Source organism: Impatiens glandulifera, chromosome 4 (assembly GCF_907164915.1).
Source record: "Impatiens glandulifera chromosome 4, dImpGla2.1, whole genome shotgun sequence".
In the NCBI taxonomy this organism is placed as follows: Eukaryota; Viridiplantae; Streptophyta; class Magnoliopsida; order Ericales; family Balsaminaceae; genus Impatiens; species Impatiens glandulifera.
The window spans coordinates 7,759,891-7,780,745 of NC_061865.1; the positions used below are offsets into that span (position 1 = coordinate 7,759,891).

The 20,855-nt window shown below is 29.8% G+C and overlaps 2 protein-coding genes across 2 annotated transcripts; both read left to right on the plus strand.

Annotated features, from left to right (window-relative positions):
• Window positions 1-398: 398 nt before the first annotated feature.
• Window positions 399-4,472, plus strand: LOC124933614 (FRIGIDA-like protein 3). The gene is made up of 4 exons (XM_047474046.1): window positions 399-556; window positions 897-1,932; window positions 2,173-2,342; window positions 3,618-4,472. Exons 2-4 carry the CDS (start codon window positions 909-911, stop codon window positions 4,101-4,103), a joined length of 1,680 nt encoding a protein of 559 aa, XP_047330002.1. The 5' UTR covers window positions 399-556; window positions 897-908; the 3' UTR covers window positions 4,104-4,472.
• Window positions 4,473-5,782: 1,310 nt separating this feature from the next.
• LOC124936290 (protein transport protein Sec61 subunit beta-like) lies at window positions 5,783-6,447 on the plus strand. The gene has a single exon (XM_047476779.1). It carries the CDS (start codon window positions 5,881-5,883, stop codon window positions 6,208-6,210), a length of 330 nt encoding a protein of 109 aa, XP_047332735.1. The 5' UTR covers window positions 5,783-5,880; the 3' UTR covers window positions 6,211-6,447.
• The last annotated feature ends 14,408 nt before the right edge of the window (window positions 6,448-20,855 follow it).

Sequence of the window (20,855 nt, forward strand, 5' to 3'; positions counted from 1 at the left end):
CATTTGTTAAGTTGAATATTTAGCCGCCACTAATTCTAAGTGGATAATTGATACTATTCTTTATTTATTTTTTCAACATTAAATATTTTAACGGAATAGACCAAACGCGTTAAATAAATATCTCAGGCCAGCGCAGCCATTACCCGTCGGCTGTTATTATATGGATCAAACCTAACCCGAATTCTAACCCGCCTCGTTCCCGAACCAGCAAAGTCCGAACCACAATGTTATCTCTTATTATCTGGATCAGTGGACAAACCCGAAAAATTCTGACCCGATCTCTTTCCCGAACCAGAAACGTCCGAACCAAAAAAAAAGAGTCCGAACCAAAAACAAAAAAAATAGCAAAAAGCCAAAAAAAAAAAAAAAGATGAGAGAGAAACTGTGACTTTTGTCGGAGACTGCAATAAATAGTATAAACCCTTCTCTCACTTACTTTCCTCTTTCTCTCTCTAGGGATTCGAAGGTTCAACAGGAACTCTTCGACGAATATGGCTTGATTTCTCGGCGAAATTCGCCGTCATCGAACAATCTCTCGTTTCCACTAACCGATCCAGTAAGTACTCATAGACTCCACTCGTTTTCTTCATTTCAATCGTTCAATCACTCTATCTAATCTTTCAGATCGACTCCTCCTTCAATTTCACTTCACTTAGGTATGTAGCAAAAAAAATTCGGAATTATTCTTCGATTTGACGAAATATTCAGTTAATTTCCCCGTTTTATACTCTTTATTTGCTTCAGATTGTTCTTCCGATGAGTTTGAATTGATTATGTATTTTACTGTGTTTTGATTCGTCTTATTAGCTTATTGATGGATCAGTATGTTTAATATGTCATTTACTGCTTAAAAGTGTCATTTTCACACCTCTTTTGTTCGTTTATGGTTGCCCTAGGGTTTCTGAGCAATGGAAGATACTCAGTCAGTTTCGACACTTATAGATTCGACAACTTCAAAGATACAACAACTTCAGAAAGCGTTTGCTGAGCTAGAGAGTCACCGAGCTGTAACTCTTAATCTGAAATGGAAACAGCTCGAGGAGCATTTTCATGGACTTGAGAAGTCTTTGAAGAGACGTTTTACTGAACTGGAGGATCAGGAAAAGGAATTTGAGAACAGAACAGGGGAGGCGCAGGTGATGTTAGAGAAACGTGAAGCGGCTGTTGTTGCGAAAGAACAAGCTTCGCTCGAGAGGCTACAAGAGAAAAGAGATGCAGCGTACTCTATTATAGCTAACGCTATACAGAAACGTAGGAATGTTGTAGATGCAGATGGAGATGAAGACCAAGGTGGGGAACTGGTTACGGATGAGCAGCCATTAGAAAATCATCTGGAAAACACGAAAAGCTCCTTTGTGAATGTAAACATGGGGGTAAAGTCTCATCCCGAGCTAGTAAAATTGTGTCAAGAGATGGACTCTGAGGGACTGCACAAGTTTATATCGGATAATCGGAAGAATCTTTCTGCCATGAAGGAAGATATTCCTTTCGCTCTGAGAGCTGCATCAGACCCGGCTTCACTGGTTTTGAACTCTCTCAATGGTTTTTACTGCACAGACAGTTCAAGTGCAGATGGTAAAAAAGATGGAAATTTACTAGGTATCCGTAGGACTTGTATTATGCTGATGGAATGTCTTAGCATTCTTCTTACTAGCCTGAACCCTAGTTCTGTCTCCAACCTGATCTCTGAGGACATAAAGGAACGAGCTAAGGGTATTGCAAAAGAGTGGAAACCAAAGCTAGCTGATCTTGATATGGATGCCAACAATGGCAGTGCTTTGGAGGCTCATGCATTCTTACAACTTCTGGCCACTTTCGGTATAAACTCTGATTTCGATCAGGAAGATTTAATAAAGCTTGTACCGATGGTTTCTCGTCGTCGACAAACAGCTGATCTTTGTCGTTCGCTTGGCCTGTCGGAGAAAATGCCAGGTTTATTATTTCGTTCTGCCCTTTAGTTTATCTTTTCACACTACATAAAATTGGCTTGAAGTTTAATTTAATGAAATTTTTTCAAAAAGGTATCTGAATGGAACATCAAATTCTCGTAAAATCATTTTTGAGCTGTTAGTGATTTGGTGATGTTATGGAATCCATTTAAGTATAAATGAATGTAAGACGATAAATGTACTTGCTTAGTTGCTTATAATGTGTTATGGCTTAACTTTTCAGGTGTAATTAATGTTTTGGTGCAAAGTGGAAGGCACATAGATGCTGTTAACTTGGCTTTTGCATTCGAGCTTACTTCTCAATTCTCACCAGTGTCATTGCTGAAGTCTTACTTGAACGAGGCAAAAAAAGCCACTTCACCCGTCAAGGCTGGAAATACGTCTCATGTACAGGTAAGTTTATCATGTTTTTATTAATCAATGAAAAAACAAGCTTACCTTATTTTCACTTCATATATACAAGGGTTGAAAGCAATTGAGCTTGGTATATTCAAGTTCATTTGTTTGCTACTTTGACAAGTTAAATTGATGGTAAATGACTTTTGAGTTTGCTGTCTTTGTTAACTGAATTTATTAGTTTCTTACTTATTGTTCATTACTTTTTCCACAAATAGTAATAACAATAATTTTTTTAAGTACAACTCAATGAAAGACCACATTCAAAATAACATAACTTCCAAAAACCACATCCACTAAACAAATAGTGCACCTAGTGTTGTAACTCAAGTTGTAAGAGTCTTGAACTAAAAGCATGAGGTCTCGGTTCGATTCCCACTTAAAAAGGTCATTTACGTGGGATGTTGTGTTAGCCTCCTTCAGGTATAAAACCCTAGTATGAAGAAAATGTCTTATATTTCATGATAAGTATCTTCATCACTTTCAAGATTCACAATAAAATCAATATCATCTATTATAGTTAACAAATCATTCAAGACCTAGATTATTTCGATATAAGATTATTCAAATAATCATTTAAAATATCCTCATTTTTCTTAAAACCCTCCATAAAAAAAACCTTATACCCCTTTTTTCCTTAATTAACCCGGTTAGTTATACCCTCCATCATCAAACAAGGTTATTTGAAAATGAACTTAACTAACTCCTACATAAAGTTAGTTTTTGTTAAAGGTTTCATAAGAAAACCTCATGAATAGGGACTGATCTATGTACCGGGCTTAAGCCCAGCCCCAAAAATAATTATTACCTACTAAACATTTATTTATCCCAATCTTTTAAAAAATACATTAGATTTGTATTAGTTGTCTAGTGGTTTTTAATATAAACTATATATATATATATATATATATATATATATATATATATATATATATATATATATATATATATATATATATATATATATATATATATATATATATATATATATATATATATATATATATATATATATATATATATATATTCTATCTTGTGTGGTCGATTCTCACTAAGTGCATCATTTTTAAATTTTTTTTTTTATATTAAGTTCAACCCCCCTAACTCTAATCTCTAATTTATGATTCTGTACCTCCTATGAATCAATCTATATACATACAATAATTTTTTTAACATGATTCATTCTGGGTGCTATTCGTAAATTGTATATTTAACACGATTCATGTTGTTGACTCGCCCAATGATGGGTGGGTCGGTCTTGTCTATTTCCAGAACGATATAAATGAAAAGGAGCTGATGGCGTTAAAGGGTGTGATAAAATGCATTGAGGAACACAAAATGGAACAACAATATCCTCTAGACCCACTAAACAAACGAGTTGTTCAGCTAGAGAAGGCAAAGGAAGACAAAAAGAGAGGTACAGAAGTGGTTAAACCTCAGACCAAAAGACCTCGTGCAAGTGGAAATGGAATTGGAATTGGACATGGGCCTCCTCGAATGATGACTAACAACAACATGGCAGACAAGAACAACAATTTCCATCACCCTCGAATGGTAACCGACAACAACAACAACAACAGGTACCAGCAGCAGCAGCAGCAACAATATATGTACGAGAGGCCTTATTTCTACCATGGACCTCCTCCACCTGCGGAGAATCACGTGACAATGACAGCACAACCTGCTTACGGTTTACCAGCTGGACATGGAAATTTCTTCGGAAACGGGTTCCAGTATCAGGCTGCTTATCTTCACTAAAGCTTGGTAACAGAAAAAAGAAGAATGATAATAATAATAATAATAGTGGTGATGCTGTTAATCTTTTGATTTGATGATATGATATGAAGATGATCATGTTAACCTCTAGTGTTAACCCTACTCTGTTCTCTTTTCTCTTGTATGCTTTTGTTCTATGATTGAATTTTAGTACCAAGACTGATGGAATGGTGATGATGATGATGAAGAAGATGAAGAACTGTAAGGTTGGTTGGTTGGTTGTGTTACTTTAGTTGTCTGTCTGTCTACTACTGAATTCTCTAATTTGTTGTATAATCATCTGACTTATTCTGACACTGATAATATGTGAACCACTTTTAATATATTCACCTGTTCTTTGTTTGGTTTTCATTTTTTTACTTCTTTTTTTGGCTTAGTATTACTTATTGATATGGCTTTAATTTATAGGTTTTGGTTTGAGATTTAAATAATAGGGCTTTAGAGATGAGGTTAAATGTTAAATTGTATGTATTTGAATGTGTTTTAAGAAGTACCTTTTTTAACATGATTTTATTTGGATCACATTAAGAGCTTGTATGAGGAAGTGTTTTTTATAAATTTTTTTTAAATATAACTGTTTTATAAAAAAAAATTAAAAATCAGTTTTTTTTGTGGTTAATATATTTTATAAAAACATAGATAGTTTGATTATTTTTTTTTAATCATAATATTTTTTGGATTATTTAAATAATCTGAGTTATTATAAAAAAAAATAATGATTAATATTAATTAAAAAATAATAAAGTATTATTTTATTTTGAAACATTTCATATTTTAATATTTTAATTAATAAATTACGTAATATAAAAAAAATGAAGAATGAAATAAAAGGACGTTAATATTTTTATTATTAATAGTCAATTTATTTATTTATTTTTTATAAGCATAATTAGTTATAAATATAATATTTTAGTATTTTTTATTATTGATTAATTAATTTATTTAGTTTTTTTTGTATTATTTTAAGCATAATTGGTAATTGTTTTTTAAAAGGTTCATATATATAAAAAAAAAAATTGAAAAAAAAAATCGTTTAAGAATAACGACGAAACATTCAAAATAAAAAAAACACCCAATAAGTTATCGAGTTCGTAAATTTTCGAGAAGAACGACTACTCGACGTACTCTACTAACTTTCCTAAACGAATCTAAAAAAACGTCATTATAATAATATTATAAATAATACATGTTAGACGACTATGTTGGACGATTTTTCTCCAACTAAATAATTCGAAAAAGAAACAAATCATAATAATATATATAAATAATGTTTTAGTGTTACAAATTAATGAAAGTGATTTAAGTTGGTTAAATATTAAATTATATATATATATATATATTTTAAATGAGAATTAAATTTATAATTTATAAAAACAAATTAATTAAACTATTAAGATAGTTAAATCAATAGGTTATTTAAGTAAAAAATAAAATATTTTTATTGACATAAATGTTGGTAGGTGGGGAATCCACCGTGTTTTTCAAATTTCCATAAATAATAAATGAACCAGCTATAAAACTTAAAGAGATAAATTAAATCAAAAACAATAAACAAAGGGTTAAATTAAATATATCTGAAAGTCAACATTCAACGTGCAGTTGGAGGGCGAAATTAGACTTTTCACACAAGTTTATCGACGAAGACAAGTTCTTTATCTCCTCTTCGTTCTTCATCAATCGATTAATCAATCGATCGATCGATCTAGCTTTCTCTCTCTATCAGATCTCCATTTCTCCATTTCCAAATCTCCTCACAGTAATGGCTAAAGGTGCATCTCAATCACAATCATCTACCTCCTCCGGAGGAGCAACAAGACCTGGTCCAGTCGGAGTAGCGCCGCGTGGATCTGCCGCCGCTACAGCTGGAATGCGTCGTAGGAGGATCGGTGGATCATCATCATCATCAAGTGGATCTGCTGGATTCAGTGCTGGAAGTGGAAGTAACGTACTCAGATTCTATACCGATGATGCACCTGGACTCAAAATCAGCCCTACTGTTGTTCTTGTTATGAGTCTTTGCTTTATCGGCTTTGTTACTGCTCTCCATGTCTTTGGAAAGCTTTACCGCTACAAATCTGGTAGTCCTTAATCTTCATCTCTTTAGATCTACCACGTTTGATCGATCGATTGATTGATTGATTGAATCTCAGATCGTTTTCTTTGTTTTCGATCCGGTAATTTGGTAACTGATACACGAAGTTTTGATTTGTATGATTTTCTTAGTTTGAACTTGAACTTGAACCGCAATTCAGCTTTTGTTTTGGATAAGTTAAATTTATTGTTCTTCTTTGGTTTAATTTAATGATGGATTTGTTTTCATGTTATAGTTAATTGAAATTCAGCTTAATGATTATTGCATTATGGAATCAATCCTTTACCTGTTCCAATTTGATATAACTTTCTTTAAATGCTTTTGCATGCAAGGTTAGAACACAATTAATGCTATTAAGTGTGTTCATTGTAAACCTAGCTAGCTGATAACTTATTAGGAAATGATCTAAAACAAACCTTCCATTACTAGAAATTTGCTTTTTCATTAGGGTTCTTAAAGTTTTATATCATTGTTCTAGATATGGGTGATAAAGATTAGTTGGAGATTTTATTTCCTTTTTGAGTTTGGGTAGCTTTGATATGGAGATTCTTGTAATCTTAGGCTTGTTATTGTTATTCACATCTCAATGCATATAACTAAATACACAAATTTACAACAAGATGGGCTTAGATGGGGCTTAAATTTTGTTCTATTGAGATGAAATTTTGTTCTTCATAGGAAACCAAACCCTCCTCTTTAGGCCTTGAATTATGGGTACTATTCTTCTTCTCTAATATATATGGAATTTGATAGTTATTTGGTATATCTTTGTGTAGATCTTTGAAATAGTTGCTTTGTTTGGAAACATCATTTATGGTAGATTTCTTATCTAGATGTGGATCTTTATAGGATCATAGTTGGAAGTGGGTTGTGACCCAAATTGAAAAATTCATTGACCTTATTTTTTGGTTGAATCCATATATAGAAACAATGAATTAAGGTCTCTTTTTTTTTGTTCTTTCTTGATCTATCAAAGACAAAAGCTGATATTCCTTCCTTCTTTTATACCCTACCCTGGTTTGATGAAGTGTTATTTTTCAGTCTAATTTTATAGGAGCAAACATTCTCCAACTTTATTCGTTCCATTCATTTTAATTTAGGAAGTTAAACGGGAATTTGGTATCATGAATGATATCGGGAATATGTGACAACACGGGATTAGACTTGGAAAATGATTTTTTTTCTTTCTTATTAGATTTAAGTTAAATCACGTGTTGTCATATCATTCATTATATCAAATTTTGGTTCCTTTATAACTCTAATTCAATTTATGATTTTTTGGTATGGTTTATTTGAATAACCTTAAATTGGTTTAAAAAAAAAATTAATTTGTGTTCATTTTAAGAAAGTGGATTTTTTTGGTAAAAGTTTTAGGAGGTATTAATGTATAATGATAAAATAATTTAAAAATAAATGATATTTTAGTATTTTAGTTTTTTAGTTGAGAATAGTGTAATTTGATTGATGAGATAGTGGTTGATTTATTATATATGTTTTTCTTAAATCCATCCAACCAAGACTTTAAAATTTATTTAGTGAGAATTGAATATGAGATTTTCTTGTATTATCTCTTTAAAACACTTTTTCATCGGGTATAATATATTGTAGACTCTCGAGAATCATCCTTGTTAGCACTTTTTGTTGATTATTTTTGTCGTTTTAATTTTTTTTCTTCATTTTATTTTTACAAAATTACCTTAATTAAATGAATTTTAAAAAAAATGTATATTTCACAACAAAGTTGTAGGAAAATATGGATTATTTTTGCTGGTATTATATTGTCTATATTATTGTACATGAATTAACCTATTTGGAATGATATTTTCAAAAAATTATAAAATTCATTAAACTACAATTGTAAGATAAAAAATTATTAAAATTTTGAAGAATGAGAGAGAAGCTGGAGTAATTAGCAAAAGAGTTCTTTATTTATTTGATGGTCAACGTTTTTTACTTCTTACTTCGTGGATCGTCCTATTAAAGAAGAAATTAATGATAATTATGATTTTTATTATTATCGATAAATTTAATTATCACATTCAATTGATTTCTATTTTGTCAGATGCCTAATATGTTTTGAATAGCAATTGGATTTAATGATTTATGATAATTTAGTTTAGTTTCTCAATGGTAGAATTGAGTAATGTTTCTTGTTGGATAAAACATATTTAAAAAAAAGATTTTAGCTATTTTAATAATTTTAAGTTTTATTTATTTTTAAAACAGAATTTTAAAATCAACTAATTACCAACTGTATATGATTTAGGCATATCAACACTAAATTTTACATTTTGGTTTATAAATTGACCAAATAAATGACCACTCTGAGTCAGAAGGAAGAAATGAACTCAGACGTAATTTTTTTTTTTTTCAATTTACTTATTTTACGATCTCGACATACACATATGGAATAGTCATAAAACAAAACAATTTTTGTGGTCTTTTCTTTTTAACCTAATATTTGGTATTTGTTTCACCATTATGAATTAGACAAAAAAAAAAAAAAAAAAATTAAAAAAAAAGTAATAGAACTCATTATATTGACCTAGTAAATTAGAAAATTGCAATCTAATGGTGAAAATATATTAAAAAAATGGGCTTAGTTTAAATTTGGGCATATCTTGTAATTTAATCATCCGAATTTTACTTTATAATAATAAAATTAATATGTCATTAATATGGTCAATTTACTTGACTACATGACATTCTTTCAGATAATAATTAAAGATATATTTGATCTTTAATGTGGAACTTTATGGATTTTATATTAATTGAAATATTTTTTTTCTTTTTTTATAGGACGAATCTCTTTTCATTGATTCATCTTCGTAGAGACTTTGGAAATTATTTAAATGATTTGAATAATTAATAAATTGATGAATTATTCAAATAATTAAATAAAATTTAAATAGTCAACATGATCAAACAATCCCGTAAACCTATATTTACCACTTCTTTCATCCATTTTATATTTATAATCCATTTTTATACATATTATTTGTTTTATTACGAATTTAAAGATAACAATAAACAAATATTTAAAATAACTTAAGACATTAATATTAAACATTGTTTAAGTGAATTCAAAGCAAAACCAACCCGGCCCAAATAGCTTATCCAAAACAAACAAACAAACAAAAGAAAACCTAAAAATCCAAATTTAAAGGAAAAATGAGTATATGCAACATTCAACTTAGAAATACAAAACTAAACTTATACAAAATTTATGATTGATGTACTATTCTGTTTAGCATAATTTTTTTTTAGCTCTCTCAATAAACTAATATAAAAGTTTAAACCCTAATTAAACTTAGTAAAAAATAGATTTTTTAATGCTTGAAAATACGTTATTGACCAAAATATGAATGCTCTTGATTTAAGATGTTCATATGAATTTCAGACGCCAACAGCGACTAAATACCGAGTCAGTATTACAAAAAGGAATAATCAAGTCAGTTATAAAACCGACCTTATTAACTAACCACGTCCGTAAAAATAGTAGATGTTTTTTTTTTGTGAAAGACGACGTAGCGTCAATATAATAAAAGCCATAAAAAGACAAAGAAGTTACATTAGTTCAAAGGAAATCAGAGTAAAAACAAACTAAGGACAAAAAAAAGAGATAAAAGATGACAAATGAGAATTGAGAATTAAAGTGCAATGAAATTAGTGGTTAGGGTGACTTTCTCGAAAGCGATGTTCCAGTTTTTACAAATTATCCAATTCTTCTCGCTTTTGGGAATACGTCTCCACGTTCGGATGAGGGAGTTGCCGTCAGTGAGAATATTGTTCCAAACTTTATCTGCATTGTTGTGGACACCTGAGAAGACTCTAGCGTTCCTCTCCATCCAAATGTGATAAACAATTTTGGCGAAAAAACACTTGAAGGTATTGGAGGCCCTTGGTCTTTATGATGGCGAGGTCCTTAATGTCGTTCCATTTGTTTGGGAAGCTAAGGAGGCTCATTGATGCGGAGAATCTGCGCCAAAGTAAGAAGACAAAAGGCAGTTCCCAAGGAGGTACTCTTCATTTCCCAAGAAAAGAAGGCAATTAGGATCCGAGATATTCATGTACTTATTTATCCGATCACGGGTATTGAGTCTCTCACGAAAGGCGAGCCATAAAATGAATTAGTGTCTGAGGATCACTTTGGTAGACCACACTAAGTGGGACCATGGGACTACGTCCCCATGATCACGAATACAATCCCAAGTAGACCCTGAGTTGAACCTACCATTGTTCTCGACACTCCAAACATGAGAATCCTCATGGTTATTTAGATGATAGGATGAAAGTGCGTCAAGGATTCTCGCACCTTCTGGAATAGTCCTCAGAAGGCTATTCCAATCGCCGTTTTTGACTTGTTGAATTGTGGCCAATTGACATTCTTGCCTAATTTGAGTGATGGAGAAGACACTGTTATGAAGGATGAGTCTGTTTTCGAACTAGAGGTCATGCCAGAACAAGTGTCATTACCATTTCCAATTTGAATGTTGATTATCTTGCCCGCGCTGTCTCTAAACTTCAGAATTTTTTTAAGGGACCACGTCATATCCATTATGATCTTGCATGTCCAGATGCTGATGTCTTTTCTGATGAACCTCAAGTGTACCCATCTGACCCAAAGAGAATCCTGTTTCTTTTCCAACGCCTAAAAGTGCATGTAGGTGAGAGTTTTATTCCAGGAGACACGATCCTTGATGTCGATTCTACCTTCGTTTTTGGGCTTGCATGTGTCCGTCCATTTGATCATTTTCCCACCACGCCCTTGAGTCCCCTAAATGAAATTCCTCATAAGCTGGTCCAATTCTTTCATGACTTTCTTCGGGAGGACGATCTGCTACGCCCAATATCCGATAATACCCATAACGACTCTAGTGACGAGCTCAATACGACCTGCATAAGAAAGTATTTTAGTAACCCATCCCATAATAACATTTTTACCTTTTCAATTAGAGGTCAACAATGCGAGATCTAGAGTTGTTTAGAGGAGAGCGGGATGCCCAGGTATCGGATGGGGAGATATTCATCTTCAATTCCCATGATCCCGAATATGCTGACTTTGGTTTCCTCCTTGATGCCGCCATAAAAAGAAAGGGTTTTTCCCTGATTAATTTTGAGACCCGTAACACTAGAAAAAATGGTGAGAGCCTCCTTGATAGTTCTAATAGAGTCAGCGTCAGCATGCAACATGATGAAGAAATCGTCTACAAAACATATATGGGTGATAGATTCTTGCTTGCAATAAGGGTGGTGAGTGAAAGGTCGATACTTTAGGAGTATTTTAATAATGCACTCAAAGACCTCCATAATAAGGACGAAAATGTAGGAGGAGAGAGGATCCCCTTGTCTAACCCCGTTTTCCCCTTTGAAAAGCCCATCATGGATACCGTTCACGCTCACAATGAAGTGGGGGGGGGGGTCGAGACACACTACATAATCCAGTCAATAAAGATACAAGGAAAACCAGAGGCGGTTAAGAAATCGTGAATGACACTCCAATTGATGGAGTCAAAAGCCTTTTGGATTTTCACCTTAAAAGCCACACGCGGTGAGATGGATTTCCTACCGTAATCCTTAAGAAGACTCTGCATGAGTAAGATATTATGGGAGATAGACCTGTTAGGGATGAAAGCTGATTGTCCAAGACCAATGAGTTTTGAGATAACTACTTTAAAACGTTTGGCAATGATTTTTGAAATAATTTTATAAGTGATATTACAGTAGGAAATGGGACGAAAATCTTGTTCGTTTTTATAGTGGATTTGATTATTCAACAGTCCATTTTACAACTGACCTTATGAATCAATCATACGCACCTTATTAATCAATAATGTATGTTTTTATTACCAATGTGATTGAAACATGATTATTCAATAAAGTGCAATAAGGAGAGGATGTAAGTGAATACACAATCTTAGTACAAGGAAATAATGTATTCAACAAAAGAGTTTGGTGTATAATCTTGATATAAGAAAATAAGATTATCACAAAAGGAAATTAAATCTTTCGTGATGAAAATACAATTAGGAAATATGGTAAGAATATTTTGGAAACTTTTTAAGAGATTTAGAAAAGATATTGATATTGACCTAATTGAGGCTTGTTTAAAGGTGTAGTCGGGCACTTTAGAAATTCAAGTATTTTTCTTGCGAGCATCACTTCCTTGTGAGTTGTGTGTGAACTTTCATTATAAAAGAATCATTGTAATACTCCTATAACAATCTTGATAATAAAATTGAGAGTCTCTTGTGCTTCGAAATTGGATGTAGGTCTGTTTTGGTTGAACCACTATAAATTTTGTGTTTGCGTTATTTAGTTATTTTTTTACGTTTTCGTAATGTTCGATGTTGTTATTTCTTTTGTATTAAAGGATATTTCATTTCTTGGTATCCCAAAAAGTGGTATTAGAGCAAGGTTGTTCGAGAGGAGAAGAAGCTAGAGAGCTTAGATGTTCCTTTGAGGATTCTCGACAAGTTCTAGGGAGGTTTCCAAAAAATGTCCAAGTTGTAGCTCTTGTTGGTATGAAAGACTGCCAAGTTTGAGGTAGAAGAAGTACGAGTTACTTGATGTTCAAATAATTAACTTGACTTCAAGACATTAAGAATAAGTAAACCAAAATCCAATGGACCTAGCAAAGATTCAAAGGGATGGTTTGATATTATTTGAAAATTTTGTGGTTTCAGTTCCACCCCTTGTTGTTGAAGTGTAATTCGATGTCTCATATCAATATATTGTTGATTAGTTAACTCCATCCAATGACAGATTTATAAATTAGAGTTAGGGTGAATTTAGAAATACTTAGAGGGAATTTGAAAAAAATAAAAAAAGAACAATAAATAAAAATGGGGTAAATGTGGATTTTGACTTTTTCTTTAGAATTATCAAACTAAATAGTAAATTAAATTAAAAAGAAAACTAAGACAAAAATGGCCATGTTAATTTCAATGTGAATTAATATTTCTTTTTAAAAAAAGAAAAAAAGATGAGTATAGAACTTTCAATGACTTGACTTAATTCAACACACAAAACAAAAGAACAAATGAAAGATAATAGAACAAACACTCTTAGGGATTGTTTGAAAATAATGTGTTTTTTTATTAGAAAAATAAACAAATAAAAAGTAAATTATTTGAATCAAATAATCAAAACACGATCATACTTGATATATTAATTGAAAATGTTATATATTTTAATTGTGGATTGAAATGATTTGATTAATATAATGAAATAAAATCTAAACAAATACACATGATCAAACAAGCATACCCAGCAATGACATTGACGGTATCGTATTTTTACCACTTCTTAATTTGCTTTTCCATTTTTATTAGTATTATTATTATTATTATTTAATTATTACATTTATTCCATTCCCGCACACTCACCTGCTCTAAATAAAATCTTTTTTTTTTAATTTTATTTAGAGCAAATTAAAGTCTCCATAATCTAAACAAAACTAAAATGTTGAAACATATTTAGCAAAAAAAAAATAACAAGATTATTTTGTGGAAATTGATTAAAATTTAATGTTTGAATACTTGATAATTTTTGAAAAATTTGAATTCAGACAACTTGTTGTTAGCCTTATGTGTTTTGGTGGAGTCGACAAAGTACTCCTTAATCGTTTTCTTGAAAATTTATGAACTCAATCATTTTAATTTTTGGGTATCATGTTTTTATTTTTTTTATGTTTTATGCCCTTTTATTTTAGCTCATTTTATTTTTGTTATACTTCAATGTAGAACATTAATATAAAAAAAAACATATGCTAACAACACACAAATCAACTAATTAATTAGATGAACCTATCTATATCTTTCAACTGAGTCCAAAATTTTACCAAATGTAAGATCACTAGTTTGCTTTTAATAATAAAAAATGAATTCAATACTAGCAAAACTACTATGTCATAATACATTCTCACTGAAAAAACATCAACATTTTTAATAATAATAAAAAAAAACATCATTCGTGAAATGTCTACAATGTAATTATTTTTGCTCTCTAATACTAATTGGAAGGTTCCTTAAAAAATATACATAGGACTTCATAATTGTCTAGGTTATCTTATCAATGAGATTTAGAATTTGAGGTGGGTTGAATTCTTCAAGCATGTATTCAAGTACTATACTTCAACACATGGTGTAGTCTTGAATATATCTATAAAATATATGTATTTGATGATGCTATCATATTTAGAAAAATTAAGGTTAATTAACATAAATAAATAGTGTTTATAATTTTCAAAGTATGATGCATGCATGGAACATTAGTATTATTGTTGTTCACATTAAGGAAGATCATGGCTGGCCTCTTCCTATATAAGCTCTTCATCTTCTCAACCCTAAAACCACACAACCCTCAATTCTAATTCAATCACTTATAATTAATTGTAACAATCTTCTATTCAAAAGAGAGAGTCTTCAAGAGATGGAGAAAATTAGAAGCATTAGTACTCTTCTTATACTTTTCTTCATTTTGTTCTTAGCTTCTTCCAATTATACAACAGCATCTGAGAAACATGGTAAGCATTATTTTTTACTTCATTAACATTGTCTAAACAATTAGGTAAAAATTATAATTTATAGTTAACACAAAGATGGCATCATACATCAATGATAATAAATGTATGCAGAGTATGCGGGAGAGTTCATCTACGAGTATGATAGCGAAAGGGGACCAGAACGATGGGGAGAAATACGAGAAGAATGAAGTATGTGTAAGAATGGAAGGATGCAGTCTCCAATTGATCTTTCGAATGAAAGAGTTGAAATGGTTTCCCATTTAGGGATTGTTAAAAGGAAATACAAGCCATCCATTGCCACCCTCATTAATAAAGGCCATGACATGCAGGTAAAAATATAGTTTAATTAATGTGAATAATAATTCCATATCGATTAAATTAAATAGGTCTTGATGGTTATTATCATTTTTATTGATATGTATAAACATATATTGTAGTTGAGTTGGAAAGGCGACGCGGGATCTATTGAAATAAATGAAACTGAATATGAACTCGACCAATGTCATTGGCATTCACCTTCCGAGCATACCATTAACGGTCAAAGGTAATACTATTTCCAATGTTTGAAAGTGTACGTCGCTTGAGTAGTGGTGAAATATTAGAATAATAATGTTTGGACTAATATAATTCCATAAACAAAATGTAGATTTGATCTCGAGGCTCACTTGGTTCATAAGAGCAAGAGCGGAAAAATTGCCGTTATAAGTATCATTTACAAACTTGGACATGCCGATTATTTCTTAAGCCAGGTACGTACCTACTCATTCTCGGTCGATTGTGTATTATCTTTACTATTGGAAAATTGAGAAAAAAATAGTTCAAGATTGATGTTGATATTTTGCTTTTAGTTGAAGGAAGATTTGATAGACCTTAAAGACAAACTAGAAATGGAGAAAATGGTGGGGATTGTAGATCCGAGAATGATTGAGATTGGAAATCATAAATATTACCGTTATCACGGTTCTTTAACTACTCCTCCATGCAATGAAACTGTTATTTGGACCGTGGTCAATAAGGTAATGACAGTATCTAGAGAACAACTAAAAGTGTTGCGGAAGGCAATTCATGATGAATCCGGGAGCAATGCCAGACCATTACAATCCATAAATGAACGTACAGTTCAATATTATAATCCTGAAGATTATTAAGAATAGTATTGTGAAGTTTATAATTGGTGTGCCCTTATTATGTACCTTTTTTTAATTCAGTCAATTAAGTATGTTTAATCATTTTGTTTATTGTTATTTGTACCACTAAAAGACATAATGTGATTTAGCATTATGAATAAAAATTTTATTGTGTGTTTTTCACAAGGATCAATACAAGTATTGTATTATATGTTCATCTATTTATGGTGATTGTTGAGAAAATAAATACAACTCGCTTTATTGACCTATCAAATTATTAAAATCAAATCTAATGTGGACAAATCTCGTAATTAATTATTCGAATATTACTTAAATTTATATAAAAGATCACTAAAAAAAACATAATCACATCCAAATAAATTATTATGCCCCATATTAAAGGCTCACAAAACTAACTACCTCTTTACCACTATGAGTAAACCCATACTTTACTCTCCTTTAATTATTTTTAATTATGCACTAGCTAACTTTAAAATTTATTGTGTTTTGATCCTTCTTTTTGTTTGTCTTTTTAGTTTTTAATTTTCATTTTTTAAAATTTATTTTGTTTTGATCCTTCTTTTTGTTTGTCTTTTTAGTTTTTAATTTTCATTTTTTAAAATTTATTTTGTTTTGATCCTTCTTTTTGTTTGTCTTTTTAGTTTTTAATTTTCATTTTTTAAAAGTACCTAAAATCTCTGGTGAAGTATGATTAAAAAAAAACATAATAAGTTAATTCAATAATAAATGAAAACAAATAAAATTTCAAAAGAAAACTAAAAATTCACATTAACATGGAGTTGAGTAATATTATATTTCTCATTATTCCTTTATATTTTTTTAATTATGGAAAACTAGAATAACAAATTATACAGTCATGACTTCCGTTTCAACACTCAGTAGTTGTACTTGTATTTTTTTTTAAATAAAATTAACAGACTTTTATCATTGAGCTACTTGTGTGGGTAGCCTATTAAAATATAAAAATTCACTTTTATTGTAATTTTATTAAATTATGGTAAACAAGATAATCACTTGAATGAATGGTAAGTACATACTAGATTAACCCAATTCCCATATAGGACTAATTTTATTATTTATTATATTATATATTGTCTATTTGATAAAATAAACTAATAATTTATAGCTAGATAATCTCGACATATAACAATTTAAAAAGTAATTATTTGAAATGGCTTATGAAGCAGTTATTGTGAATTAAGAAATTGAACGAGTCTTAATTCGATAATCCATATTACACACTCCTGATTAACTATTAAGGAAATTTCATACTTTATAATAATAATAAAAATGTACATATTGTCATGCATTCAATATTGATGATCACATTCTTTAGAAAATAATTAAAAGATCTATCAATTAAGAAAGACATCAGAATTAGTCAAACAGAATTCCGTTGGAACTTTCAAAGACTAGATTCAACACAAATATTTTTTTACAAGTCTACTCAGGCCTTGTTCTTATTCAGATTTTTCAAATAATCCAACAAAATCAATTATTACATCGCTCCTTCTCTCATCTATTAAATCAATTAATTGTTATTTAAATAACCTGAAACAAACAAGGCCTTAGGATTTTATATTATTTGATTTCTTACTTTTTTTAAAAGGACGAATCCATTTAAATAAAAGTTTGAACCCATTTAAATTTATAAAATACTAGTGTGATTATAAAATCAAAATTATATAATAACATATCTAAATCAAAATAACCATTAATAAAACTTTTTAAAATAATTATTAATAAATCTATAAAAGAAACTTAATTATATACAAAATGAAACTTAAAAAATGTGATGGTCCATTTGTTTTGGAGTCATGGGTAATGTAACGTACCAAACTCCATAATGTTATGGGTCCAAAATAAAATAGATTACAACTAATTTTTCGCAAACCACTAATAAAATATTTATAATTTATTAGTCTCATTTGTCACAAATCCAAACTTTGGCCATAATTCAAACTTAAAAATATTCCTATTTTATTCCAGAAAGGATAAGGAAAAGCTTTTAACACTGCAACACACGTTATCCCAAAAACTGATCGAAGAATTATCGCCAATCAAAAATATGCATTGTACATGAAAAAACATCCACATTACTTAAACGTCACTTCAAGTATTGCATTTTATTGTTTGATTATTTGATTTTGTAAACTAGTAAAACAAATTATACTTAAATCAGATTATAGTGTAACTCCAAGGAGATAGGCTCCTGAGAAATATAAATATCTATTACACCACTTCAATAAAATGACATTATACACAAAGTCAAATCCAGTATAACCAAGCCTCTTCTTCACCATTTTATATATAATATTTTAATATTTAAATTTATAAAATTAATTTAACCTAATTGGTTAACTATTATTTTTATAAATTTAATAATTTAGCTGAATGATTTAAAATTGAAAGAAAATATATATTTTAATTTTTTTAGGATGGTGTTGGACTTATGCATCGTTAAATTAATATTGAATATTTGAATTAAATTTAGGTACTATTTAGTGTGAATAAAGTATATATATATATATATATATATTATGTTATTAGGTTGCTAACATTAAATAAGTCCTTCCATGATCCATGCATGCATCATCAAATAGAAAATCCATTACCCACTTGAATTTTAAGGATTAAATTTCATAATATTAATAAATAATACAAATTTATTAGTTCATTAATTTGGTGATTTCTAGCATGAGCATAATTTGGGTTTACCTTAACCCAAACCTAAAATATTAATTTGGGTTGGGTTGGGTTGGGTTGGGTTGGGTTGAGTATGGATGGAGAATAATTTAAGTTAGGTTAGAGTTACCCAAATTACCCAAATTATATAAATTTAATTTAATTTTCTATTATTAATCTAATATAAATTAATCATCTCTAACTTCAAGTCGAACACGTTTTTGACATGTTTAACACGTTTTTTACACATTTAACACATTTATAATATTTTTAACACATTTTGAAACTTACAACACATTTTTCACACGTTTAACACGTTTTCATATTTTTAGCACGTTTAACACTTTTTTTTGACATGTTTAACACGTTTAACGCGTTTTCACACTATTAACGCGTGTTTCACACAAATAACACGTTTTTCACACGTGTAACACGTTTTCTCATATTTAACACGTTTTTGACACGTTTAATACGTTTTTGATAAATTGAACATTTTTTCACGTTTTTGGCACGTTTATCACGTTTTTGACAAGTCTAACACGATTTTGACATGTTTAATATGTTTTTGACATTTTAACACGTTAACATGTTTTTGATACGTTTAACATGTTTTTACACATTTAACACATTTTCACACGTTTAACATATTTTCCACACATTTAACATGCATGTTTTTCACGTTTTTGACTTATTTAACATATTTTTGACATATTTAACACGTTTTTGACATATTTAACACGTTTTGACATGTTGAAAACGTTTAACACGTTTTTGACTCATTTAACACATTTTTAGCACATTTAACACGTTTTGGTATGTTTAACACGTTTTGACACATTTAACACGTTTTTGACATTTTAATACGTTTAACACGTTTTGCACATTTAACATATTTTTGACATGTTTAACATGTTTTTTGAACGTTAACACATTTTGACAAGTTTTAACACGTTTTTGCCATGTTTACACGTTTTTTTATGTGTTTGGCATATTTAACACGTTTTCACGTTTTGTCACGTTAAACGTGTGAAAAAACGTATTAAATGTATCAAAAATATGAGAAACATGTTAAACATGTCAAAACGTGCCAAAAACGTAAAAAACATGGAAAACGTTTTAAACATGTCAAAAACGTATTAAACGTGAAAAACATGTTAAAAACGTGTCAAAACGTGAAAAACATGTTAACGTGTCAAAACGTGAAAAATATGTCAAAAATGTGAAAACATGTCAAAATGAGTTAAATGTGTCTTAATCGTGAAAAACGTGTCAAATATATCAAAAATATGTTAAACGTGTTAAGCATACCCAAAACATTAAAAACGTGTTAAACGTGTCAAAAATGTGTTAAACGTGCTAAAAACGTGAAAAACGTGTTAAACGTGTGAAAAACGTATTAAACGTGTCAAAAACGTGAGAAACATGTTAAATGTGTTTAAAATATGTTAAACGTGTCAAAACGTGCTAATAACATGAAAAACGTGTTAAATATGTCAAAAACGTGTTAAACGGATAAAAATGTGTTAAATGAGTCAAATACATGTTTAATAGAAAAAATAAATTGGGTTACCCTACCCAACCCATACACAACTTATATTAGTAATAATATGGGTTGAGTTATGGATTGAATAAATTTAATTTGAATTGAATATGAGTTGAATAATACGGATTGAATTTACACGTTTGGATCATTCTTATTACCTAACATAATGACAATCTTTTAGAAAATAATTAAAGATGAATATTAATAAAACAAAATTCAATTGGACCTTCCAAAGACGTACGTTTATTTGGTCCAATTTTACTAGTCAAACACTACGGATTGTTTAATATTGTTTGAAAATATTCTTTGTACGTAGTGATAAAGACCAAAATCGATTTATTAATCCATAATTTTTATAAACTATTTTAAAATGGTTACACAAGTTTTAATAAGTTATTATCAACAAATAAACTTTCAACAAATATATTATTTACTTTCAACAAATAAACTTTTAAAAATGACTTTATAACTGAGTTAAGGAAATAATTAACCCTTGTGTTGCTATTTTAACACTGTTTAATTTAAATCTGAACTAATATATTATTTTTTTAAAGAAAAAGAAGATTCCAATGGACCTTTCAAACAAGACCCTGTATAAATTACGTGGGTATCCTTATTTTTACCATTTCATTGTCTTTCCATTTTTATATTTATTAATCCATTCCCGGGCCATCACGTGCTCTAAATAATTTTATTTATTTATACAAAATGAAAGTTTACACAATCTTAATTAAATAAA

What these genes read in the sequence shown, in the direction of transcription:
- LOC124936290 (XM_047476779.1), top strand. Translation starts at nt 5,881, where the DNA reads ATGGCTAAAGGTGCATCTCAATCACAATCATCTACCTCCTCCGGAGGA.
- LOC124933614 (XM_047474046.1), top strand. Translation starts at nt 909, where the DNA reads ATGGAAGATACTCAGTCAGTTTCGACACTTATAGATTCGACAACTTCA. An exon ending in CCTGTCGGAGAAAATGCCAG is followed by an intron (nt 1,933 to 2,172) that starts GTTTATTATTTC and finishes TTAACTTTTCAG; the next exon opens with GTGTAATTAATGTTTTGGTG. An exon ending in GAAATACGTCTCATGTACAG is followed by an intron (nt 2,343 to 3,617) that starts GTAAGTTTATCA and finishes GTCTATTTCCAG; the next exon opens with AACGATATAAATGAAAAGGA.